The sequence below is a fragment of the Myxocyprinus asiaticus genome, chromosome 33 (assembly GCF_019703515.2).
Source record: "Myxocyprinus asiaticus isolate MX2 ecotype Aquarium Trade chromosome 33, UBuf_Myxa_2, whole genome shotgun sequence".
Classification (NCBI taxonomy): domain Eukaryota; kingdom Metazoa; phylum Chordata; class Actinopteri; order Cypriniformes; family Catostomidae; genus Myxocyprinus; species Myxocyprinus asiaticus.
Window position 1 is genome coordinate 36,993,504 of NC_059376.1, and position 26,971 is coordinate 37,020,474.

General features: G+C 37.0%; 2 protein-coding genes across 3 annotated transcripts; both read left to right on the forward strand.

Annotated features, from left to right (window-relative positions):
* Positions 1 to 1,896: 1,896 nt before the first annotated feature.
* On the forward strand, positions 1,897 to 17,594 carry LOC127423932 (pleckstrin homology domain-containing family A member 2-like). Of its 2 annotated transcripts, XM_051668641.1 has the most exons (12): positions 1,897 to 2,503; positions 4,037 to 4,186; positions 4,832 to 4,888; positions 5,004 to 5,052; positions 5,129 to 5,226; positions 5,780 to 5,911; positions 6,004 to 6,120; positions 12,250 to 12,318; positions 12,414 to 12,484; positions 12,947 to 13,010; positions 16,050 to 16,127; positions 16,290 to 17,594. In XM_051668641.1, the coding sequence occupies exons 2-12, from the start codon at positions 4,046 to 4,048 to the stop codon at positions 16,563 to 16,565; spliced, it is 1,152 nt and encodes a 383-aa protein (XP_051524601.1). In that variant the 5' UTR covers positions 1,897 to 2,503; positions 4,037 to 4,045; the 3' UTR covers positions 16,566 to 17,594. The 2 variants fall into 2 exon arrangements, with proteins under 2 accessions (XP_051524601.1, XP_051524602.1); XM_051668642.1 differs by lacking the exon at positions 6,004 to 6,120.
* A 629-nt stretch (positions 17,595 to 18,223) lies between these two features.
* On the forward strand, positions 18,224 to 26,804 carry LOC127423937 (ankyrin repeat and SOCS box protein 13-like). Its single transcript, XM_051668648.1, has 6 exons — positions 18,224 to 20,724; positions 21,603 to 21,802; positions 23,894 to 24,044; positions 24,316 to 24,450; positions 25,292 to 25,483; positions 26,016 to 26,804. The coding sequence occupies exons 1-6, from the start codon at positions 20,676 to 20,678 to the stop codon at positions 26,171 to 26,173; spliced, it is 885 nt and encodes a 294-aa protein (XP_051524608.1). The 5' UTR covers positions 18,224 to 20,675; the 3' UTR covers positions 26,174 to 26,804.
* Positions 26,805 to 26,971: the final 167 nt, after the last annotated feature.

The following is a 26,971-nucleotide window of genomic DNA, read 5'->3' on the forward strand; positions in this document are numbered from 1 at the left end:
GTGCTAAAGGCGAAGCATTCTCATAAAATGAACGTTACTCTATATACATTTTTGCAAACTGACTATGTTACAGTGCATTTACATAAGAACTAGGTTATTCAAATGTGTATATGAACTAATATATATATATATATACAGTGTTGTATTTGCCCCATCCTGATTTCTTCTGTTTTTGTGTATATCTTATACTAAATTGTTTCAAAAATAAAAATATCTAACATAAAACAAATGCAATCTGAGTAAACACAAAATGCAGTTTTTAAACAATAATGTTATTTATTGAAGCAAAAAAGTTATCCAATACCAACTGGGCCTGTATGAAAGAGTATTTGCCCCCTTAGTTACTAAATCCCCAAATCTATGAAACTGCATTCATGAAGGGGTTCAGCTGAATTAGACCCACCCAGGCCTGATTACTGCCAGCCCTGTTCAATCAAATCAGCACCTAAATAGAACTTTTTCAGCAGCATGAAGTTGGCTAAAAGGTCTCACCCAGTAGCACACTATGCCAAGGTCGAAAGAAATTCCAGAAATCATGAGGAGAAACGTGATTGAAATACATCAGTCTGGGAAGGGTTACAAAGCTATTTCAAAGGCTCTGGGACTCCAAAGAACCACAGTGAGAGCCATTATCTCCAAATGGAGAAAACTTGGCACAGTAGTGAACCTTCCCAGAAGTGGCCGACCTTCCAAAATTCTTTCAAAAGCACAGCGACAACTCATCCAGGAAGTCACACAAAAGCCAAGGACAACGTCCAAGGAACTGCAGACCTCTCAAGCATCAATAAAGGTCACTGTTCATGACTCTACTATAAGAAAGACACAGGCCAAAAATGCCATCCATGGAAGAGTGGCGAGGCAAAAACCACTGCTAACCCAGAAGAACATTAAGGCTCATCTGAATTTTGCCAAAACACACCTTGATGATCCTCAAACCTTTTGGGAGAATGTTCTGTGGACTGATGAGTCAAAAGTGGAACTGTTTGGAAGACAGAGGTTCCCGTTACATCTGGTGTAAATCAAACACAGAATTCCACAAAATGAACATCATACCTACGGTCAAGCAGGGTGGTGGTAGTGTGATTGTGTGGGGATGCTTTGCTGCTTCAGGGACAGGACGACTGCAATAATTGAGGGAAACATGAATTCTGCTCTCTACCAGAAAATCCTAAAAGAGAACGTCCGGTCATCAGTTTGTGAATTGAAGATCAAGTGCAACTGGATTATGCAGCAAGACAATGATCCAAAGCATAGGGGTAAGTCCACCTCTGATTGGCTCAAAAGAAGCTAAATTAAAGTTTTGGAGTGGCCCAGTCAAAGTCCTGACTTGAACCCTATTGTGATGTTGTGGCAGGACCTTAAACGGGCAGTTCATGCTCGAAAACCCTCCAATGTGGTTGAACTAAAGCAGTTCTGCAAAGAAGAGTGGGACACAATTCCATCACAGCATTGTGAAAGACTGACCTCCAGTTATCGGAAGTGTTTGCTTGCAGTTGTTGCTGCTAAAGGTGGCACAACCAGCTATTAAGTTTAAGGGGGCAGTTAGTTTTTCACATGGGTGATATAGGTGTTGAAAAACATTTTTGCATCAATAAAAAAAAATATATATATATATATATATACAGTATATATTTGAAAACTGTTTTTGTGTTCATTGTTAGTTCATGTTAACTCATGTTAACAAATGGAACCTTATTCTAAAATGTTACCTTTTATTCCTCAAAGTCTTTTATTGGGCATTTTATCTTTAAAAAAAAAAAAAAAAAAGAGGACAAGAAGAATGCTTATTTACTCTCTCAGGAATTTTTTTTTATTATTTAGTTAAATAAACATACATTTCACAAAAGACTCTAACAATTACCAAAGAGTTGTTGATCACATTAAAAATAGATTGTAACATTTTATGTGGCGTTTTTATCACTTTTATAATAAAATGCAAGTGTGTGCAAATTCAACAAGAAAATACTTAATGTGCATATTTATCCGACTTAATCCTAAAAAGCACAGTTATCGCATCACTTCATGTAAAAAACAAAGCAAATATTAGAGTTTTAAGATTATTTTCATGCACGTCAACGTTTCCCTTTGATAACAACAGAAACAAAACATGTTTTGCTCTTTAGTACTATTTAGTACAGCTAGGCCCTATTTATACACCTTTAATAACGTAGTTCCCCTGAAAACGTTAAAGTAATGTTTAGTCGTTTACTGTGAGTTTTATATCACAGTTAGTTTTCAGAGTTGTCACTGCCTCGTATTGCGTCGATTCTGACATCTACTGGGTTCCGCTTTGCGCATGTGAAAAAAATAAATAAAGATACACTACCGGATGCGTTCAGTTTTGGTTTTAACTCAACCTGCTGTCAACCCGGAAAGAGGCTGAGCTCATTTCTATCATGCGCCAGCGCACAGAGTTCGGCGCTTTCATCTGTTTTCGCGGATAAACGTGTGCAGTTATTGTGTCCTGACGCGCGCCGAGCATTTCACAGACAGGAGAACGCGGGTGAGTCACGAGCCTTTGGGATTTTGGAAGTGAAGTAAGTTGATATTAGGTGTGGCAGTTGTGCGCAATTGCCACTTCCTCTCCAAACGCTGGATCTCATACATTCATGATACATTATTTGCAGGGGAGTTTATGGAAACCTGGTTTAGCTGCACACCACTTGAATCCACCTGCCATGAGCGCTCTTAAATTTTTTTACTATTATTATTATTATTCCTCCCATGCCGAATCTAGAATCTGTGAATGTAAAGACAGGGATAGCCATCTGAATTATGCCAGTTATAGTTATAATTGTCAAACATTGTATATGACAGATGCTCCCTTAAACTGACTTTCCCATGAGAGCAGCAGGCAAAAAAAAAAAAAAAAAAAAATGATATATATATATATACATACAGGGTTAGGAGGGTTACTTTTGAAATGTATTCCACTACAGATTACAGAACACATGCTGTAAAATGTAATTTGTTACGTATTCCGTTAGATTACTCAAGGTCAGTAACGTATTTTAAATACTTTGGATTACTTCTTCAGCACTGGTAGATTTTTTCACTTGTTTTGACTATAAAAACTATTTTGTACAGTAAGACAAAATACACATGTTAAAAATACATTCTCTGAAAAACCTAAATATCTTATGCAGTGTTGTTTCTAAAACAAGATAAATCAAACTGATCTTGTTTTAAGGATTTTTAGATATTTTTATAGAAAAACAATACAAAATTATTATCAAGAATACGATTTTTGCCCTAATATCAAAGATCTTACTAGAAAAAAAGAAATTATGATCTAACGTGAATTTTCTTGATAAAAAAATATGATCGTGCCTGGTAACATGTGCATGTAAAATGGCTAGAAATAGCATTTTAGCTTAGCGTAAAGTTGACAGTGTACACAAGGTTTATTTGTATTTCTTCTGCTCCAAACTTACTTCAAGCTTACTTCTCTGTCTGCTCGTATGAATGTAACACATCATAAGAAAGTGTTTCACCGCTGTTCAAATGCACTTTGGATCACATCATTTATATGTGTAAATGTTTTCCATCTGAAAGGACTAAATATTAAATGAAACAAATGACAATAAAATGCAAAATAATCTCTTCAGTAATCAAAATACTTTCCGAATGTAACTGTATTCTAAATACCAATTTTTTAAATTGTAACTTGTTACTTATATTTTGTATTTTAAATATGTATTCCTGTTACTTGCATTTTGTTACTCCCCAACCCTGTTTACATACATATATATATATATATATATATATATATATATATATATATATATATATATATATATATATATACAGTTTGCATACCCTGGCAGATATTTTGGTATTGATTTTGAAAACAGGACTGATCATGCAAAAAAAAACTGTCTTTGATTTAAGGATAGTTATCATATGAAGCCATTTATTACTATATATATATATATATATAAAGGAATTCATGATTAGTATTTGCATTCTTTTTCTTTGCATTGTTAAGACAGGTTTTTGTGTGCATATGTGAGACAGGAACTGTCTTGTTTTGCAGATTTGGGACATGCCTTACCTGGACAGACAAAATCGAACCTGTGGATTCCTGGATATTGAGGAAAATGAAAACAGTGACAAGTTTTACCGCCGTTATTTTATCTTGGATACTCAAAATAATTTTCTCCTATGGTACATGGACAATCCACAGGTATTGCTCCTTTCACATTGTTTAGTGTGCTAGCACATTCCAATATCTTTATTTTTATGAAGTTGCACATGAGTTTTTTCTATGGTTTTGCACATGATTTAGTATGTTTACAATTTTATATGACTAAAATGACCACACAGTATTAGGTAACACCAGCAAAAGTCCTTTTTAAGGGTCAGATCAAGTAGAAATACAGTAGCTACTTAAAGGGATAGTTCACCTGAAAATTTAATCACTATCATGTAGTTTCAAACCCGTATGAATTTCTTTCTTCCATAGAACACAAAATATGATGTTAGTCAGAATGTTCAGTATCAGTCACCATTCAACTTTCATTGTATAGAACAAAAAAAACAAACAAAAAATGAAATAAAAAGTGAATGGTAACTGAGGCTGTCATTCTGCCTAACATCTCCTTTTGTGTACTGCAGAAGAATGGAAGTCATGCGGGTTTGGAACAACATGAGGTTGAGTGAATAATGGCAGAATTTTTGTTTTTAAGTGAACTATCCCTTTAAGGTAGCAAGCAATTACACATTTTCACATTTACTGTAACAGTGTATTTACTTACACCCCAAACCTCTAATTTGCATCCTACATTTTTTATCCTCCATATTTTGCATTACTCTGCCTGTTTCTACACAGAACTTACCTGTAGGAACAGATTGTGTTGGAAGTTTGCGACTCAGTTACATTTCAAAGGTAAATGCATCCCAGACTGCAGAATGTAAAGAAATACGAATCAATGAATGCACTTTTATTATTGCCTCTTTATTTACTTATGTACACTTTCATTTGCCCATCCACTTGATTGTAGGTTAATGAAGCATCAGTAAAGCAGAAACCAAAGGCAGAGTTCTGCTTTGGTAAGTACAGAAACTGGCTAGGATTTTGTTTTGGTTGACACAGTATCATCTTACCACTGTCGTATTTTTCCTACAGTAATAAATGCGTTGTCCAGACGGTACTTCCTGCAGGCAAATGATCCTGTGGACTTGAAGGAATGGGTCACTGCCCTGAATAATGCTACCAAAATAACAGTATGTCGAGCTTTTACACAGTCTTCCATGAAGATAGACTCGTGGTTGTCTCATATCTTGTTTTCAAAGGAATATTTCACCCCAAAATGAAAATTCTGTCATCATTTACTCATCCTCACCCTCGTTCCAAACCCGTATGACTTTCTTTCTTCTGTAGAACACAAAGGAAAGATTCTAATGATTGTTCTGGTCGCTCTTTTCCATGCTGCTACGTTGAATGGAAACTGAAGCTTTCAAGCTTCAAAAAGGATGTAAATGCACCATAAAAGGATCATAAAATTGGTTCAAACAGATCGAAATTTAAGCCACGAGGGTGAGAAAATAAAGACAGAATTTTAGTTTTTGGGTGAACTTTTCCTTTAAAAAACAAGCTTCTTCCATATGCAAATAAAAGTGACACTATTTTAACCACAAATAAGCATATTTCGTTATTTGAACCATTGGAAAACCAGTTAGGTCTGTATTTATTTAGTTTGCTTAGGATAGTTTGGTTTGTATGAAATAATAAAGGTTTATGTGTATGTGGGTATTAATCAATGAATATCTGTTAAAGGTTCCAAAAGTATCACCAGTGGCTCACACCTCTGATGTTACAAATGTCTCAAACCCAAGTCAGTCAACATCTCGACTGGCTTACAAAACAGAAATTGTCGGAGGTGTTGTTGTGCACACACCTGTCCAGCAGGTGAAGTATTTGTACATGTTCTTTATTCACGTTTTTAACTTGGTTGAATTGATCAGAAAAATATGAACATGGATCTGATTTGTTGTCATCAGAGCGATACTGAGAATGTTTTTACGTGTGAGCCAGGGTCACATGTCACTTTAAGGAGATGCCAGAGCGTGCGTCCCAATATCGTGAGGTCTGGCTACTGTGTCAAACAAGGCAATGTGGTAAGACCAATGTCTGTGAATTTTTGATATAATGAGCATATAAAGCATGACTACTTGCAGACAGTCTAAGCCTGTGGTTCTCAATTGGTGGGTCCACGACCTAAAAATAGGTTGCAGGTCTGTTCTGATAGGCGTACGGACAGCAGGGAAAAAAGATGCTACACGGTCTAATAAAAACGCGTTACTATAATTACATTTTTGCAAAGTGATTGTTACGTGGCTCATCATATCGCAACAGTATCTTGGTGAAATGAACACTAGAGGCGCTACAACAATTACTTTTATTCACTTTAACACAAATCACGAGTAAAACGGCAGATTATTAGTTCATAAACACTTACTTTTCGCCCTGTTCCTTAAACAATGCTGTCTTATGACATCTAAACATGTGAGCCGAAAGTGTAATCACCACAAATGATGGGCTGCTTCTGCAATTGTATTTTTCATTTCACGTTAATTTTTTCTGACACTATCGGTTAGGTTTAGGTTTAGGGAGGTAGTGTAGTGACATAGGGGCTGTTGACAGGAGTAGTTTCTGATGCGTGTTTTGTTAAGTTTCCTCCAATAATGTTCCATAAAGTAATGTCTTTATTTATAAAAAGAGTTAAATGTTCCACTCACATGTAAAGATAATCCATTTGCCAGGTTAATGACACAGTATGCACACGCCTTTAACACGTTTGCCATGAATATGTTTTAATACACACGTTAACCATGATCTCCTGAACACGGTCAAAAATGTATGTGCTTTCCCGCCAACAACACCTTACTGTGCCCACCTTGCTATGCCCACAGTGGAACAATGGAATTACAGAAGATTAAAAATACAACATACAAAATGTAAAATACAAAACAAACAACAAAATGGCTCCTACAGGTAGGTTTTGTTGATTTAAACTCAATAGAGCATTAACCTTAAAAACCTCATCTGTGGGTGGGGACAAGTGACACCATGCGAGAAGCAGACATGTGAGCGACTAGCTCTGCACACTTTGCTAGTTTTTTCAATTATTTTCATGTTATAATCCGGTGAGATTCGATACACCCAGTTACATACTTGCTTTATGAGGTAAACATGGCAAAGAAGTCAAAATCCTCAGACTCTGGAGACAATAAAAGACACTTACGTGTTCAAGCTGAGGCCTCTGACGGGCCTGCGAGCCGGGGACTCGATTTCGAAAGCACGTCTGGAGAAGAAATTCAGCGTCAACTGTCCAACATCTCGGTGATGCTGACGAAGGTTGTTGCTGACTTAGAAGATCTCGCCCCGTCGATATAACAGGCCATAAACTGGAAATTGAGCGAGCTCATAGAGTCCCGGCTCGCAGATCTGCTGCGGGAAACTGAACGGCTTTATATCAGCTGGAGTTTGTTTTGTGAAGGAACACACCTTCGAGACAGTTCTGTGAATGAATCTACATGTTCTTTGTGTTTATTCTGCCTGTTGGCTGGGGTCTGTTTTACAAAGTATTTTCTGTTATGTAATTTTGCCTCACAAAATGTGTGCAGCAGCACCGGGCTTGAGCAATCCGATGGCAAAGTTGTCACGGGGGCTTGAGCATGCATACATGGACCTTTTGAGTTTAGAGGGATTGACGGTGGTTGGCGCTGTCGTGCGCGGGGTTAATGCGCATGTTTTTCTTTTTTCTGTTTGTTTTGTTCGGGGGGAATTTCGGGGTTTGATTGTTGCAGTATTGGGGAATGTGGTCTGTATAATCTTGTTTTTGACACACAATTAATTTTTTTTATTATACCAATATGTCAAATGTTAATATGAGTGTACTATCTCTCTCCACATGGAATGTGAATGGGTTGGGGCACCCCATAAAAAGAAGGAAGGTTATTTCTTTTCTTAAGCGTAAGAAATATGATATAGTGTTTCTTCAAGAAACACATCTATCCTTGCAGGAAGCTGAATAATTTGGGAAGATATTGGGTGGACATGTTTTCTTTAGTGCTGGCTCAAGTAAGAGTAGGGTGGTCATTATATTGATAAATAAACATCTACAATTCAAATGTCTCAAACAGAGTAAAGATAAATTAGGAAGAGTCATTATTGTTTTAGCAGAAATTCAGGGGCAAAGGTTGATTTTGGCTAATATTTACGCACTTAACGCTGATGATCAGGGATTTTTTATAGATCTTGAAGGGATGTTGCAAGCTGCTGGCACCCCTCATGATATAATATTGGGAGGAGTCTTTAATCTTTTGATGGATTCAGTCCTTGATCATAGTGAAGCAAAAGTGTGCAAGCCCCCTAGAGCAACACTGACGCTTCACAGGATGTGTAAAAATCTTGGTCTTACAGATATTTGGAGACTTTTGAACCCATCTGGTAGGGACTATACATTTTTTTCACCAGTCCATAAGATTTACTCTAGAATTGATTTATATATAGTCCCTCATTTCATCTGTTGTTGATTGCTCAATTGGAAACATATTTGTCTCAGATCACGCCCTGGTGAGTTTAGAGGTGTTGCCACATACGGAGAAAAAGAAATCATATAGTTGCCGCTTTAATGCGCAAAATCCTGATTTCCAACAAATGTAAAAGACTGAAATCAATGTTTATATGGAGACCAACTGGTCCTCAGTATCTTCTGTGGGTGTGGCTTGGGAGGCACTTAAGGCAGTTCTTAGGGGGCGGATCATACAGTATGCCTCATTCATCAAACAATCCAAAGCGTGAGAACTCGTGGAGTTGGAAGGGAATATTAAAAGTGCAGAGGCAGAGCTGAAGTACCAGATGTCGTCTGATGGCCTCAGAGAATTGACCCATTTGAAATACAGATATAATACTTTTGTCGGAGAAGGTGGAGTTTTGGCTATTCAGGGCAAGACAGTCATACTTTATGTCGGGGGACAAAGCAGGGAAGCTTTTGGCAAGATATACAAAGCAGAGAGAGTCTTTTTCTACCATTCCCTCAGTGAAATCTGCTGGTGGTGAAATTTTTACCTCGGCCATTGATATCAATAATGCCTTTAAAGAATTCTATATTGATCTTTATAGTTCCACATCTTCGTCTACTGATGAAGATATTAGAAATTTTGTGGAACCATTAGAACTCCCTAAACTGACGACTGAGCAAAAAAATTCTCTTGATCCTGAGATAACTTTGGAGGAGATTGGCGAGGTAATTAAGGCAAGGCTCCGGGGCCAGATGGTTTTGCCGCTGAATTTTTTAGATCTTATACTACAGAATTGGCTCCACTTTTGTTAGAAGTTCATAGGGAATCATTAAAGAATGGAAAGCTTCCGCCAACCATGACACAAGCCCAGATCAGTCTGATTCTTAAAAAGGACAAAGATTCAAGCGAGTGTAAAAGTTATCGTCCAATTTTCCTGATCCAGCTAGATGTAAAAAATTTGGCAAAAATTCTGGCTAATCGATTAAGTCAAGTTATAACATCTCTTATACATATAGTTCAGGAGGGATTTATTCGGGTCCGCAGCTCTTCTGACAACATTAGGCGTTTCATTAATATCATGTGGTCAGTGGCGAATGACCCGACTCCAGTCGCTGCCATCTCACTTGATGCTGAAAAGGCATTTGATATGGTAGAATGGGATTATCTTTTTAAGATTTTGGAAATATATGGGTTCGGAAATATTTTTATTGGATGGATTAAGTTACTTTATAGATACCCGGTAGCGGTGGTACAAACAAATGGATTAATTTCAGATTATTTTACTCTGAATAGGGGCACTCGGCAGGGTTGCCCTCTTTCCCCATTATTGTTCTGTCTTGCCCTGGAACCTTTAGCAGCCGCAATAAGAAAGGAGGATGATTTTCCAGGGGTGATGGTGGGAGGTGTGGCGCATAAGCTTTTACTTTATGCAGATGATATTTTATTATTTGTCTCCGACCCCACTAGATCTGTGCCTAGCCTCCACAGAATTATCAAATCCTTTTCAAAATTTTCGGGATACAGAGTTAATTGGTCTAAACCCGAAGCTTTAGCTCTGACTGCATACTGCCCGGTAACGGGTTTTCAACCGGGCGCCTTTCAGTGGCCCAAACAGGGTATTAAGTATTTGGGCATTTTATTCCCAGCATATTTATGTGGTTTAGTCAGAGTTAATTTTGACCCTTTCATAAAAAGGTTTTTGAGCGATGTGGGCAGGTGGGCTTCATTACATTTATCTATGACTGGGAAGGTTAATGTTATAAAAATGAATTGTATTCCAAAATTCAGCTACCTACTACAATCTCTCCCTGTAGATGTCCCCCTCTCTTATTTCAAGCAATTTGATAGCATAGCAAAGTTCATTTGGAATGGAAAGCATCCCAGGTTACATTTCAACAAGTTACATAGGCCAGTTGACAAAGGTGGGCTAGGCCTACCCAAGATTTTGTTTTATTATTATGCATTCGGTCTCAGAAATTTGGCTCATTGGTCGCTTCCACCTGAGAGAGCCCCTGCCTGGTTTTGTATTGAAAAGGAAGTTCTTGCCCCTATCTTGTCACTGCAAAGCCCTTCTGTCAAATTAATTGGAGAAGTTAAGTCACACCCCGTTATCTCGCATTTACACTCGATATGGACAATAGTGTCCAGAGTTTTTAACTCGGATATTTATTTAAACGTAGCCTCGAGCATATGGCTGAACCCTAAACTATGTATTAATAAGTCCCCTTTCTGTTGGACAGATTGGATTGTGAGGGGTTTAATACACTCGGTGACCTATATGAGAGTGGAATATTGAGATCTTTTGAAAATTTGATTCAACATTTTGGGATTCCCAGATCTCAATTTTATAAGTATTTACAGATGCGCCACCTGCTCTGCACTGTTTTTGGGAGTAGCACGCACCCCCCTAGAGCGGCAGATACTCTGGGAGTGGTGATTGCTGCTTTTGGGAGAGGTCATGAGGCATCAGTGTATTACTCCCTGCTAATTCAAGGTCTGGGGGATGGAGCTTTAAATTCTCTCAAACGATTATGGAAGATTTAAATTTGTTATTGGAGGAGGGAGTGTGGGCTAGGATTCTAAAGAACATCAAGTCTGCATCTAGAGATGCAAGGGTTCGCCTTATGCAATTTAAGATTTTACATAGATTTTATTGGACCCCTTCTAAATTGTATAGGCTTGGTCTTAAGGACACACCCATCAGCTGGCGATGCCATTCAGAAGATGGAGACACCCATGTTTTTTGGGGGTGTCATAAGATCCAAGAATTTTGGCTGAAGGTGCAAAGTTTTGTATGTGATGTGTTGAACACTCAAATCTCGTTCTGCCCCAGCCATTGTATTCTGGGAAATGGGGAGGTCATAAATTTGGAGGATAAGTACATAAAAAAATTGGGTTTTGACCAGTGTGATGATTGGTAGGCAGGTTATTTTGAGGAGATGGAAGTTGGATAGAGCACCCTCGTTCCCAGAGTGGTGCGCAGAGGTGGGGAGGGTGGCTGCCTTCGAGAAGGGGTCGAGCAGAAGGATGGGAGTTAGGGATCTTTTCAATAAGAAATGGGGCAAGTATTTAGCATTTTTGGGGGAATCTCGAGGAGGGGCGGTGGAGGGAGTAATTTAGAGTTTAGTTTTTTTTTTTATTATTATTATACTTGATTATTGTATTTTCTTTTTTGTTGTTGTTGTTTTAGTTTTGTGTTTTTTTGTGTGTGTCTATATTCTATTGACCACAGGGGTGTTTGTGGGGGGAGGGGATATAGTGGGAGTTTAATGTTAAAAGTGATTGATTCACTATATATATATATATGTTGTTTTTTCTTTGTTTTAATTTATGAATCAATAAAAAAATAAAATTAAAAAAACCTCATCTGTGTGAGAGGCAGTTTTACATGCTTTTAGCGCCAAATGGTGGATATTCAACCTCTGCATGTGTAAGGAGCCACCTAATATCATTTTGCAAAAATGTTGCCACAGTTATGTAATTTTTAAAAGATCAGTTTCAGAATTCGATTACTTCACCTTTAAGGACATTTCTGTTACTTTTGTATGATAAACTATCTTGGTACTGTGTTAGGTCACTATCCAATGTACTAGGTCGTGAAGAAAAGCCAGTTGAGAACTGCTGTCGTAAACAATTAATTGTGCTTATTATCATGTTGTTACCACTATTATTTACAACCACATTTTGACTTCACCACAATTCCATTCAATGTTCTTTCAGAGGAAGAGTTGGAAGAGGAGGTTTTTCATTCTAGATGACCAAACTGTGAGCTACTATAAAACTGAAATGGTAAGACACTGAAATGGTTAACTCTTTGACAGAATGCAAGTGATTTTATATTAATCACGAAAGGATATATCAACTTATCCTCTGTCTGTATTTAGGATAAGGATCCGTTGCGCAGTATCCGACTGAGGGATGTGCTTAAAGTTAATGAGTGCCTTGTAAAATCAGGGTAAGATAACATTTCTTTTTTCACAGGTCTGTTTCACAACAAACAGGATGTCTTGGTCAATATTAATCTCTGTTCCATACAAACAAACTGCAGAGTGCATTAAAGGGATTGTTCATCCAAAATAGAAAGTTCTATAATGGTTGTCACTGTTGTATGGCTTCTGAGGACCTGAAATTTTGCAGAGCTGAGTTGTATTATAGATGTTATATGGAGTGGAGCTGTTTGAACATTCTTCAGAATTTCTCCTTTTGTGTTCCACAAAAAAAAAATGTTAATTAATATAGAGTTAGTACATTTTTCATTTTAGGTGAACTGTTACTTTAAAGAAGGGGACAATGTGATTTTCCCCACAGCAGAATTCATGTTGGGGTGTTTAAAATAAATGTGTTTCTGTGCTTTCGTCCCACTGAGATATTTGTAATTTTTTTTTATACTAATACTGGTGTTTGTTTGCTCTTTTAGGGATCTACTGTGCCGTGATAACCTTTTTGAAATCATAACAAATACTAGAACCTTCTACATCCAGGTAACTCAGGAGTCATTTAATTTATAATAATTCAGGTATCAGTAAAAAATACGTTGAACAATAAATCATAATATGTTGGATGAGGTTGTCTGCATAATGCATAGATGGTTCATCTCATTGACTAAAGCAAGCAAATCTGCAGCTGTGTGTGAATGTATTTTGAGAACAACTGTTTTTTAATCAGCCTTGCATAAATGCTCTGTCACTCAAGCAAAACGTAAATAACTCATTATAAATACTCTTTATGTATGTAGCAGGTGTGTGCGGCTACTGTTCTGCTGAGGCATTTTGTAAATGCAAATGGGATCTCATATAATTTTGTATGCATACACGTAGTAACTATAGTCCTGTATGTAGCAGTATTTGTAAGCAGGGTGATTCAAATCATAATAAATTAAAACAAGTACATAATGACATTTGTGGACATATTTCCATGTTTAACACAAGTTACTGTAAGCTCTATGGACATTATCTGTGAAGTGCTATTAGTTACCACAGAAAATAAATTTGACTTCAGTTTGTAAAAACCAGACTGATCTCACAGTGAAAGTGGAAGCAGTAAGTTGACTTTTCTTTAGCAATGTGAAATGTGAATTACTGCCCCCAGCAGCTAAGCAGTGAGTGTTGTTGGGTGTATGGGCACGTGTGAGCTCCATTTTCCAGGTGAATGTCCACAGAGGGGCGCCAAAAGCGAGTTGTGAAGCGAGTTGTTTTCAGCTGTACAGGATATAATACAGTGAAGAGGAATGCATATTTTATCAACTTAAAGGGATAATTCACCCAAAAATGAAAATTCTCTCATTATTTACTCACCCTCATGATATCCCAGGTGTGTATGACTTTCTTTCTTCACCAGAACACATTTGAAGAAAATAGATTTCTTAGCTCAGTAGGTCCTTAAAATGCAGGTGAATGGCGATTTCTCTTTTGAAGGTCCAAAAATCACAAACAGTCAGCATAAACATCATTGATACGACACCAGCTGTTAAATTAAAGTCTTCTAAAGCGATACAATCGCTTTTGGTGCGAAAAAGATCAATATTTAAGTACTTTTTAACTATAATCCAACGCTTCAGGAGAGGGTGGAGTCCAAGCGGTCTCTCATGTGACGTGTTCGCGTTGCCATGGATACTGAGCTAATCTCACGTTCTCCACTTGGTTGAGACATCCAGGTTAAGCACACAAATGCACCATTGTGAGTAAAGAAACGGATAATAACAGATCTAAACCAAAATCAACCAATCTACAGTTCAGCATTCCTCCTTCTCATTTGTAAACAGCACTGCTCTTCCGCTGTGATGCACATGTGTCAGTTCTCGCGTGTTTCAAATGCCAATGCGATTACGTCACACATGCGTACCGCTGCTGACCGGAAGCATGATTTTGAATTTTAAAAAGTACTTAAATATTTATCTTTGTCGCACCAAATGCGATTAGAAGACATTAATTTAACAGCTGGAGTCGTATTGATGACATTTATGCTGACTGTCTGTGATTTTTGGAACTTCAAAAGAGAAATCTCCATTCACTTGCATTTTAAGGACCTACTGAGCTAAGAAATTTTTCTATTTTTCTTCAAATGTGTTCTGGTGAAGAAAGAAAGTCATACACACCTGGGATATCATGAGGGTGAGTAAATAATGAGAGAATTTTCATTTTTGGGTGAACTATCCATTTAACCCCCCAACCTAAACCCCAGACCTAAATCGTGCTCATCACTGATTATGTGAACACGATTACTTACTGGTTTCAACGTAGATTCTGAACCCAGGTCTCCCATGCTGCTGATGCAACATACATTCGGTTGCGCTACAAGGGATTGTAAAAATGCTGGAGCCGATGCAAAAATGTCTTATAGGAGATGGTGCTTGTCGGTGAATCGGTATAGTGTGGCCGATCCCAGGGTACTGGAACTCTCAGAAAACAAATGCCGACTCGTAAAAACAACCAAAAATCATGTTTACACTAATACACTTACAATGGAAGTCTATAGGGCAAGATATTGCAATGGGCTAAATGTCAAAATACACATTGTTTTCAAAGTACAGCCACAAGACATAAACTTTATATGTTAACATGAGAATAGTGTGATAGAATCGCCTACTAACATTGCCTGTGCATTGTATTGTGCGATATTCAACTTCTGTTCTACTCACGAAAATCCACTAAACCTTTACACAATACACGTAAGGGAACCAGAAAGAGACGTGATGTAACAATCTGCAAAGAGCTGTTTAAATCAGAGGTGCCCAAACCAGGGCCCATGGGCCAAAGTTGGCCCATGATGACCTTTGATTTGGCCTGCCTTGCCCTTTATGACAAGAGGGGGGACAAAATAGAAAACAAAAAAAAAATCTGCCATTGACACAGCTCTTCATTTTAAAGCTGAAGTATGTATTTTTTTCAGTTTTCAAATTTTTTCTTCTATCCCAGCTAAATATGAAGAGACAACTATATTGTCATAGAATATAGTCATTCAGAGGTAAATTTTCTCCTAAACTGTACACGCTTTGTCTCTGTGGAACAATAACTTAGACCCACCCCAACAACATTACTCAACCAATGGAGTGAGTTGGGGGCGGGACTATCTGACAGTTCCAGCAACAGCAGATGAAGGGACTATTTGGAAAGCTGTTTTGAAATCATTGTTTATTTTTGAAATTCCATTCGGTGGCGCTAGTGTCACAGAAATTACATACTTCAGCTTAAAATTTATCTTTTTGTTTTAACAGTTACAAAAACTATAACTTATTTAAAATGTATAGAGTATAAGTGATATTTGATTACATTTTTGTATTTGTACATAAGGATTAAAGTGTTAAAATATTAGCTTTACAACTGTTTTTAAACCCTCCGAAATGCCTAGCCCCCATAAACTTCCTTTGTAAGTGCATTACTGTAAACACTCTTTTTTTTAAGGAACTTGGAGCTTGGTAGAGCTTAATTTATTTAAAACCCCAAACATTCCTCTAAAAATACAATCTTAGCTTATCTGCTCTGTGTGTGTGTGTGTGTGTGTGTGTGTGTGTGTGTGTGTAGACAGACACCCCAGAAGAAATGAAAGTCTGGATCAAGGATATCGCTTCAAAAATTCAAGAATTTAGAGGACCATCTAAGGTAAACTTGTTATCAAGCCAATTAATTTTATTTGTGTAGTGCTTTTCACAATAAACATAGTTTCCAATGTATTCATTGAGTATTTCACTTCTATTAAAAGTGAATTAATCAGATTATATACATTTTCAGGATTTCTCACAGTTCTCTTCTCTGTATTGACAGTGTCGTGGTTCCAGAAAAGTCTTTTCTGCGCCAAGGAAACCTCAGCTTGTCAAGTCATGTTCCATGGCAGATTCGTGGCAACCCTGGACCCCTGTGCCCAATCAGGAGAAGCGTTTGAAGGAAGAGGACCCATACAGCTCTCTCCCTTCTCTCACACACCCAGGCCATATCTCTCAGTCACAAACTCGCCAACGACACCATTCCCAACCTCAACTCGCTCCCACTGACACAGACTTTCCAGACTGCCTTGACAATCTCCGCACCACTGATGTTTAGTTGCTTTAACGGATACTGCTGGCCTGCACACAGATAATGTTATGATTTTACTCCTTTGATTGTGCTTTTTCTTGTTTAATGGAGCACACACAATTTTGCAGCAAGACTGCAAACAAGTAAAGCTGTGCAAACCTGTGTGCGATCATTGCATTGCTGTTCACCCACCTTAAAGGAATGTCTCTTTTTAGAAATGTAAAAGCTGGAAGGCTGAGCTGGTGAATAGACAGACTTTTATGTGTTACATTTCTTTCAGGAAAGACTTAAGTAAAATGTCTGTATTTTCACTATTCAAGTCCAAAAGTATGAGATCACTATTGAAAATGCTTCTATTTAGCATTGTACTAATATAACACAAACATTTTTTGTAACATTTTACTATTACGTTGTATACATTAGCAATAGTTAACATGATCTAACAATTGAGCAGTACTTTTGCAGCATTTATTAATGCTGGTTAATGTTCATTTCTACATAACACATCAGTAAATGCATTATAAGCTTATAAAATGCATTAGAACATTTCAAAATTAACATTAACCAAGATCAATAAATGCTCTAAAAATGATTGTTCATTGCTAGTTAATGATACCTATCATGATATATATATCTCTATATCTTTTTCAGATTTATGTATTTCAATTTCATAACAAAAGTCCATCAAATTTTGTAATGTTTAACAAAATTAAAATTAAATATTATTATGGAAAGAAATTATATCCAAGAGTGCATCTGGTACTCAAAAAAATGCCACAGGTTCTCCAGAAAGGAATGTAAATATTTAATAATAATTAATAAAAATAGCAGTGGATGTTTTAAAAACATGAATCTAATAGTTATTATTCAATTTGCTGGACTTTTGTTATGAAATTGAAATGCGTGACTCTTAAAATATATATTTTTTTTGTTTACATTTGATTAGTGTCCTAGAAATAAGAATCCTAAATACTACTTATTAATTTTACATAATACATTTTCATTGTTTTAAATTTGTCAATCCTACAACATTTATTTCAATGTAAAATGAAAGAATATATATATATATATATATATATATATATATATATATATATATATATATATATATATATATATATATACACACACACAGATGAAGTCAGAAGTTTACATACACTTAGTCTGAATTCATTAAAACTAATTTTTTTTAACCATGTCACAGATTTCATATTAGCAGACTATAGTTTTGGCAAGTCGTTTAGGACATCTACTTTGTGCATGACACAAGTAATTTTTCCAACAATTGTTTACAGACAGATTGTTTCACTTTTAAATGACTATATCACAGTTCCAGTGGGTCAGAAGTTTACATACACTAAGTTAACTGTGACTTTAAGCAGCTTGAAAAATTCCAGAAAATGATGTCAAACCTAATTTAGCTTCTGATATTCTAATTGGAGTCAATTGGATGTGTACCTGTGGATGTATTTTAAGGCCTACCTTCAAACTAAGTGCCTCTTTGCTTGACACCATGGGAAAATAAAAAGATATCAGCAAAGACCTCCACAAGTCTGGTTCATCCTTGGGAGCAATTTCTAAATGCCTGAAGGTACCACGTTCATCTGTACAAACAGTACGCAAGTATAAACACCATGGGACCACACAGCCATCATACCGCTCAGGAAGGAGACGCATTCTGTCTCCTAGAGATGAATGTAGTTTGGTGTGAAAAGTGCAAATCAATCCCAGAACAACAGCAAAGGACCTTGTGAAGATGCTGGAGGAAACAGGAAGACAAGTATCTATATCCACAGTAAAATGAGTCCTATATCAACATAACCTGAAAGGCTGCTCAGCAAGGAAGAAGCCACTGCTCCAAAACCACCATAAAAAAGCCAGACTACAGTTTGCAAGTAGGGGACAAAGATCTTACTTTTTGGAGAAATGTCCTCTGGTCTGATGAAGCAAAAAGTGAACTGTTTGGCCATAATGACCATCGTTATGTCTGATGGAAAAAGGGTGAGGCTTGCAAGCCGAAGAACACCATCCCAACTGTTAAGCATGGTGGTGGCAGCATCATGTTGTGGGGGTGCTTTTCTGCAGGACGGACTGGTGCACTTCACAAAATAGATGGCATCATGAGGAAGGAAAATTATGTGGATATATTGAAGGACAACAAAGTCAAGGTACTGGAGTGGCCATCACAAAGCCCTGACCTCAATCCGATAGAAAATTTGTGGCCAGAACTGAAAAAGCGTGTGCGAGCAAGGAGGCCTACAAACCTGACTCAGTTACACCAGTTCTGTCTGGAGGAATGGGTCAAAATTCAAGCAACTTATTGTGAGAAGCTTATGGAAGCCTACCCGAAACATTTGACCCAAGTTAAATAATTTAAAGGCAATGCTACCAAATACTAACAAAGTGTATGTAAACATCTGACCCACTGGGAATATGATGAAAGAAATAAAAGCTGAAATAAATCATTCTCTCTACTATTATTCTGTAGTGATCCTAACTGATCTAAGACAGGGAATGTTTTCCATGATTAAATGTCAGGAATTGTGAGGGGGCCTGGGTAGCTCAACAAGTAAAGACACTGACTACCACAACTGGAGTCGCAAGTTCAAATCCACGGGTGCTAAGTGACTCCAGTCAGGCTTCCTAAGGAACCAACTGGCCCGGTTGCTAGGGTGGGTAGAGTCACGTTTGGTTAACCACCTCATGGTCGCTACAGTGGGTTGCATGGTGAGTTGTGCCTGGATGCCACGGAGAATAGCGTGAAGCCTCCACACGCGCTAGGTCTCAGTGGTAACCCGCTCAACAAGCTACGTGATAAGATGTGCGGATTGTTGGTCTCAGACGTGGAGGCAACTGAGATTTGTCCTCCGCCACCTGGATTGATGCAAGTCATTAGCCACCACAAGGATTTAGAGCACATTGGGAATTGGGCAAACCAAAAAGGGGAGGAAAAAAAAAACAAAATATATATATATATATATATATATATATATATATATATATTAGTCAGGAATTGTGAAAAACTGAGTTTAAATGTATTTGGCTAAGGTTTATGTAAACTTCTGACATCAACTGTATATATTCCCAGATTTTCAACAGGGACTCAGACTTTTGGATCCCATTTATAATTGGAAGTTTTGTTGGTACATCTGGTAGAAATCAGTCAAGGCACTGGACTTGAGTTTATATTATTTTGAAGGCATTTTGGCTTCAATATCACTAATGAAGTCACTTGAAGCATTGTGGAAGTGCAGTGGTCTTGCCTGACTACTTCCAGGCATTCAGTGAATATATTCCATATTTTCATACTGATTTCTTTGAAATGACTGAATAACCTTCATTTAATGCTTTCTTTTGATGTTGTTGTGAATGGTACTACATGTTGAGAAGTCTGTAATGTTGATTAGGCTAATAATATGTATGCGCATTTGCTAATATGCTAATATGCATCGTTGCTTTGCATACGACATAAACCAGTCTGTGACGTAAAATAAGCCACTGACTTTGTTTATTCGTTGTAAAGCTCTTGCTAGTTCCTCCTTAAGTCCGGAACGTGGCGCGCATTGACAGTGAAGTGAAAGAAGTTAAAACCAGAAGATAAAATATTAAAAAATATATATATTATAAGCGACAGAATGGCAATTAACAAGAATGCAAGGTTTCAAATGGGGCGGGACTAAGTGGCCACCGTCTTGATGTGCGCGTGTAGACGATATGATCTCGTGGTACATGTAACTTTTCTCAGCGCTGATAGGACAGACCAATCACTGTTGATTGTGACGATTAGGATAGGGATTTTTCTTCAATTATTTTATAGAGATTGTTGGGGTATATTTACTCTTAAATGCCAAATATCAATCATTAGAATTAAAAAATGTAAATGGTTACACTTTGTAATGTACAAATATTCTAAAATTTGAATGCGGCTCAAAGGGAGATTTGGCTTTTTGAGCCACAAAGCGCCCCCTGGAGTAAAACCAGTGCACGAGCAACATGAAATCAGTTGATAGCATATGACACCTGCCACCCAAATAGAGAAAGAGGTTGAGTGTTTGTAAACTATGGCTAATGACTGAATCATGCCTCTTCCATATGTGACTTATATCACCTTTATTCTCCTGTAAATAGGAAGAAATAATGGAATTTGAAATAACGCGCACAAGGCCATCGCTGTTTGGAGATATTGGTAAGAGTCGTTTGTTTACATTGTAGACTGCGTTCTTAGTTAACAGTTTATCCTATTAAATGAAACGTGTTACATTGTAGTAACCAGCAGCCTGATAATCATTTGCCACCTATCACGAAAGATCTCACTGTAACTGTATGACACATTTTTATATAGTTGTCTAGATCAAGGCTTTTGATAACATAAATTGCTTGCAGTGTGACCACATGCTGTTTGGCCTTGAATCAGTCACCAATGACAATTAGCAGGTTACTAAAGCCCTGGATCAGTGTGACCTCACCTGAGTCTACATATGCATGAGTCAGTGTGACTGTCTTGTTCATGGCCTGTGTAAATGTTCATTTATTTTTATTTTTTTATTTAAAAATGTAACTAAACCATTGAAATTTTGTACCTCTCTACTTGAATAAATACATGACAGTTTAACACTGTTACATTCCATACAGTAAATTACTGTGGCAGTACCATGGTACAGTTATTTTATGAAATTAAAGTACTATGGTACTTTATTGTAAGTGAAGAATTATATATCATTCCTCAACAATTTGATACTTTTTACAGCCTTGTCAGTGGATGATGCACACTTTCTGTACTCAGTTATTTTTGTAACGATTATGTAAAATTAACTGTCTATATAATTTCAAAGAATGTCTCATTTGTTATTATTGCATTTTATTGTATCATTGTCCAATCTGCTCTCTAGGTATCGCTATCTGCAACTGAAAAAACCCCATAGTGGTCAACTGCTAGTGCAAAAGAATATAGATCGGAGGCAGTGGGGCTACATTATTTAGAAATCATATATATTCACTCAAAAGCATCTTTGTTAAGATGTGTTTTGAAGTTCTGCTTCTCTCTTTCCTTCTGGCTTCATGCAGCACATGGTTTGGGCTTCTGGACTGATCGTTCTGCAGTGCATGAAGCTGCAGCTCAAGGCAGAGCTGTGCAGCTTCAAAAGCTGATCGAGAAAGGGGCATCTGTCAACATTGTGGCCGTGGACTCCATTACACCTCTCCATGAGGCCTGTATACAGGGCCAAACACAGTGTGTCAAAATACTCCTTGACGCTGGAGCTCATGTAAGGACAGTAACCCTGCACGCATATACAGGACTTTCCACGATTAGGTGTGCTGTTACATTTATATTGCATATAAGGCACAAATCCAATTAATTCCATAGTAAGAAATGTAATGTGTGTTAGATAAACTATTATTTAACATAACATGGACATAGCATGAAAAGTAGGTCATTTTAATCATAATCTAATGTCTGTAGAGATTATTGTATGAAAAAATTATCAAACAAATGCTTTTTTTCTTTACTTTTGGGAGATTTAAATCAATAAATAACTATAAAACAACATTTGGTCACAAACTAGCTTGTTTTGGGTTGTTGCAAAAAAAAATTGTAGACCTCATATAAAATAAATGTAAAATACAAGGTTGTGGACTCGAGTCACATGACTTGGACTCGACTTGGACTCGAGCACTCTGACTTGGAAAGACTTTAATACCTTATAAAACCAAAGATCAGAGTTGTACATTTAAAAATGTGCAGCAAATCATCGATTCATTTCCCGGATAAACAATCCGATTTTCAAATCTGCATTTCCACGCTCCACATTCAACCAATCAGAGAACCAGCCAATCAAATGTCACGGGAACAGGACCAAGTTTGAAGGATGACACAGCCAAAATGGTACCAATGGTAATTTCATTTGGATATAAAGAATACTATATCAAAGGCAACAGAAAGATTACAGCATGTAGAACAAAAATTACAGACGTAAAATACCCTGTATTTAAAGATGAAATGATGCGTCCCGTATCAAACAACACGGGACATGATTTTTCCTGTATTTAAACTGGTCAGATGGTGTCACAGGGAAATCGTTCCAGATCGTTTATTTAACATTAAGAAATAAATTTAGGCTATGGTGTGTAAGGGGTCGTCTGAGAAGTCCACACATTGTGCTAAAACATGTTGATGCTGTGGAGGGTGTGGTAAGGGACCATCTCAAAAGTCCACACATTGTGCTAAAATGTGGTAATACTATGGAGGGTGTAGTTACTATAATAATTAATACTCTCTAATAGACACTAATTTGGACACAGAGTGCTAATGACTTGTTTAAGACTTGACGCTTAAAGTTGAGGACTTGGTACTTGACATGGACTTGCCTTTCTCGACTTGAGACTTGAATGCAAAGACTTGAGACTTACTTGTGACTTACAAAACAATGACTTGGTCCCACCTGTGGTAAAATAAAATGACTCGTATGATATTTAGTTTGACCTCCTGAGATTGACAATCAACACTTTCTAAAAATGTAAGCACCTTTCATTGATCATTTTTTGAAAAAGAAAAAATGACCCTGTTTTGTACACAGTTTTTTTTTATGACATATTGTTGTTGATATTAGAGGTCGACTGATAGTGGATTTTGCTGATACCATTAACTAAGGTGGTGGAAAAGGCCAATAACCAATTAACCGGCCGATAGTTTTTAAATCGATTTATAGAATGTTTAAATTTGTTCTTAGTCTTTCCTTACTATGATGGTTGCATACATAGAGTCTACAAGAGTCCATAATGAATAAAATCCCAGATGCATTGTATTGTGCAACCAAAATCCCAATAATAACCAGAAATTTTACCCAATAAGACCGAAATTCACTGGGGATTCTTATTTTGAAATGCAGGAGACTTGGCTCTGTTACAATGCTCTATATTTAAGTATTTACCAAATTAAGCTTTTTATAGCCTATATAATTACCAGATGAAGTATTTAATATACTGTATACGTATACACAAAATCCTTCATCTGGTGAATATATAGGCTATATAAATCCCATGAGGCATCAGTGATTGTTTTTATTTCACCTTTAAAAGGTCGCTGTTATATTATAGAATCAAGCCGTTATAACTGTAGAATCCTCCACCTCCATCTCCGGCCACAAAGGAACATGGAGTAATAAAAAAAAAAGCTATCAGCAACTATTGGCATAGATTTTTGCCAATAACCGATTGTTCCAAAAAGCGACTATCGGCACTGATTAATAGGTAAAACCGATATATCGGTCTACCTCTAGTTGATATGATGATATTAATCTGTGGACTTTATGAATCTGCTCATCAGTTGTTTATTTGCTGGTGTTATTGGTTAATAGGTTGATGCTCGTAACATTGATGGCAGCACTCCGTTATGTGACGCCTGTGCTGCTGGTAGTCTGGAGTGTGTTAAGTTGCTGTTAGAACATGGAGCCATGGTTAACCCTCCCCTTTTCACCTTCTCACCCCTGCATGAAGCCTGCATGGGTGGTAAGGCAATCTAACACTAAATGCTTATCCCATTGCCATTATTTGGATACTCTCGCAACAAACTTGCCATTGGTTGAGACAGTTTTGCTGGTCAGGCTGGTCGGGGCTCTCAAACAAGCAGCAGTGCTTTTAAAGCAGCACAGAGACAACCTTTTACATTATAGTATTGTGTAAATTTAAATGTGTCATATATGTTTATGAAGTAGTGTGCTGTGTAAACAGCTTGATAAATTCTTTCAGACTGATTAGAATTTTTTTATATTTTTGGCAGGTAACTCTAAATGCGTACAGCTCATGATCGATGAAGGTGCATTTATGGAAGCCCATGACTGCCACTTTGGCACTCCTTTACATGTGGCATGTGCAAGGCAGCATCTAGACTGTGCAAAAGTTCTGCTAAATGCAGGTGTGTTTTTCCATTTCCATGGTAAATTTAGTTTTTAATGGTGATTGTCAAAGGAATATTTCACCCCAAAATGACCATTCTCTCATTACTTACTCTTATACGATCTCAAACTCGTATGACTGTCTTTCTTGTGCAGATCACAAACAAATACTTTTTGAAGGATATATGGGCCGCTATTTTAAAAGCACTTAATGCAGTGCTATGCGATATGTCATATGTGCAAAGTATGTGGGCATGACAGTAAGGTTTTGGTATTTTCATGCGCTAAGAATAAGCGGTCTCACAAAAATAAGATACGCCGTTGCACACAGTCGTTGAGCTGCGCTTTGCACCATCACAAAATATGCCCATGATGTCTGTTTGGCCATACTATGCAAGTCAGTGGGGTCAAACTTTCAAGCTCCAAAAAAGGACAAAGGCAGCATAAAGGTAATCCTCACGTGGTTTAATTCATGTCTTCTGAACACTTCTGTTACACAAGTGCAAGGAGCTTCAAATTATGATTGTGCCAAGGACTGCAGGTGGCAAAGTTTAAAGTAAAAATGTAGTTACATTTTGGTCTGTTTCTCAACTAAATTCGATCGTATTACTTCAGAAGACATGGATTAAACTACTTGAGTTGTATGGATTACCTTTATGCTGCCTTTATGTCCATTTTGGAGCCTGAAAGTTTTGGACCTTATTGAATTGCATTGTATGGACAGACATCATTCTTCAAAATTGTTTGTGCTCTGCAGAAAAGAAAGTCAAATGGGTTTGAAACAGCATAATGATGAGTAAATAATGAGAGAATTATCATTTTTGGTTAACCTATTTTTTATGAATATCTTCTTGCTTTAAGGTGCAAATGTAAATGCTGCCAAGCTTCATGAGACTGCACTGCATCATGCTGCCAAAGTGAAAAATCTGGAACTGATTGAGCTTCTAGTAGATTTTGGGGGAAACGTTTTTGCCAAAGACAACCTTGGCAAAAAGCCCATTCAGTACACCAGAGCTGGTTCACCATCTTCCCTATGCCTAGAGTTTTATGAATGTAAGTTTGAGAAGACCTACTCACTTTATACTGCTTTATAAATTTTGGATCTGGTATGATAAAGATAACATTAAGTATGTTAAAGGGGTCATCACTTGCAGAATAACATTTTTCTTCATCTTTTGAGAAAAACAACAATTTAAAAAAAAAGACCATTCATTAAAACTAACCTCCAAAAATGATTTGTTTTTTAACTTGCACAACTTTCTAATGTCAGACAAATTAATACATAATGTGTGCACACTTGTCCATCCACATTTGCATGTCAACAATGCCTGTTCGCTGTTCAGAAATGGAAAAATATAACATTCAGTCTGTGAAGAGGGCGATTCTAAAAGCAGAGAGGCAAAAACAGCCTGTTTAATATTAAGGGCCAGAGAGAGGGTGGAAAATGGTCATGGAAAAACAATTTTGTGAAACAAATTGTATGATATGACCCCTTTAAAAGTAAATAGATGTTTGAAATGTAAGAATCAAATATGTTTTATTAGTTTGGCTTATTGTGCTAACTTCTAGTTTTAACTTCTTTCAGCCACACCCCTGAGTCTTCAGCAGTTGAGCAGAATTGCTCTAAGAAATGCACTTGGGAAAAGATCACATGGGGTGTTCACTCAACTGGGCCTCCCAAATCGAATCATCTGTTTCCTGTCTTATTCACCAGCCCCTCCCCTAGACCTCTTCCACTCTTGACAATCTGCTGCTCTGTTTCTGTCCAAGTCATCAATAATGGATGCAAAACTTACTGTGTTTAAGAATAAGGGGCTTAGATAATGGGTTTCCAGGAGGAATGAGATTTCTCTTTGTGAAGCACAGTTACTGTAACAGCTGCACTCAGTATTTGTCACATATTTGTCTATATTTTTTCCCACCCTGCTGCAGCAGGCAACCAGTAGAAGACGTGCTCACTTGGTATGGATGCAGTTTACTGCCGGAATATCTAGAATAATTTGATTGTTTGACTTGGAAAGAAGCACCTTTCACGAGAACTAGCATATGCATTGGCACCTTTTTGCTGCCAACACATCTTGCACACCTTAAGACAAAGAGCAACTTGTTTTCTGATGGTAGACCAAAATCAGTTCCATAGTTTGTATTGTATGTTTTAATTTACATTCAGATTTGTAAATGCACTGAACAGTATAAAAAGTCTTATTGTAAATCAGGTTTTATATGAGGTATGTAAATTGTTTATTTTACTTAGTTCTCATTTAAATGTGTTTACACATTAATACGCTGTGCATATTTTTTTTTCTTCTGTTGTACATGGTTTAATGTTTTAGAGCTATTAGTATTATTATTGTTTATAAAATAAATGGGAATAGAAAATAATTACAAATTTAAGTTTAAATTCCATTTGTTTTTGTTTTACTCAATATCAAGTTGGTCTTCTATCAACAGTATATTTCTTATTTAAATAAGAGCACAGAGCGGCGTAAAACGTATTCATATACAAACAATATTTCACCTTAAAAAAATAGAAATCAATAT

Excerpts from the sequence above, each read along its gene's own strand:
- LOC127423937 (XM_051668648.1), top strand. The coding sequence starts at position 20,676 with ATGGAATTTGAAATAACGCGCACAAGGCCATCGCTGTTTGGAGATATT. Across the intron at positions 24,045-24,315 it reads GCATGAAGCCTGCATGGGTG|GTAACTCTAAATGCGTACAG; the intron begins GTAAGGCAATCT and ends TATTTTTGGCAG. Across the intron at positions 25,484-26,015 it reads ATGCCTAGAGTTTTATGAAT|CCACACCCCTGAGTCTTCAG; the intron begins GTAAGTTTGAGA and ends AACTTCTTTCAG.
- LOC127423932 (XM_051668641.1), top strand. The coding sequence starts at position 4,046 with ATGCCTTACCTGGACAGACAAAATCGAACCTGTGGATTCCTGGATATT. Across the intron at positions 4,187-4,831 it reads GGTACATGGACAATCCACAG|AACTTACCTGTAGGAACAGA; the intron begins GTATTGCTCCTT and ends GTTTCTACACAG. Across the intron at positions 5,912-6,003 it reads TGCACACACCTGTCCAGCAG|AGCGATACTGAGAATGTTTT; the intron begins GTGAAGTATTTG and ends TGTTGTCATCAG.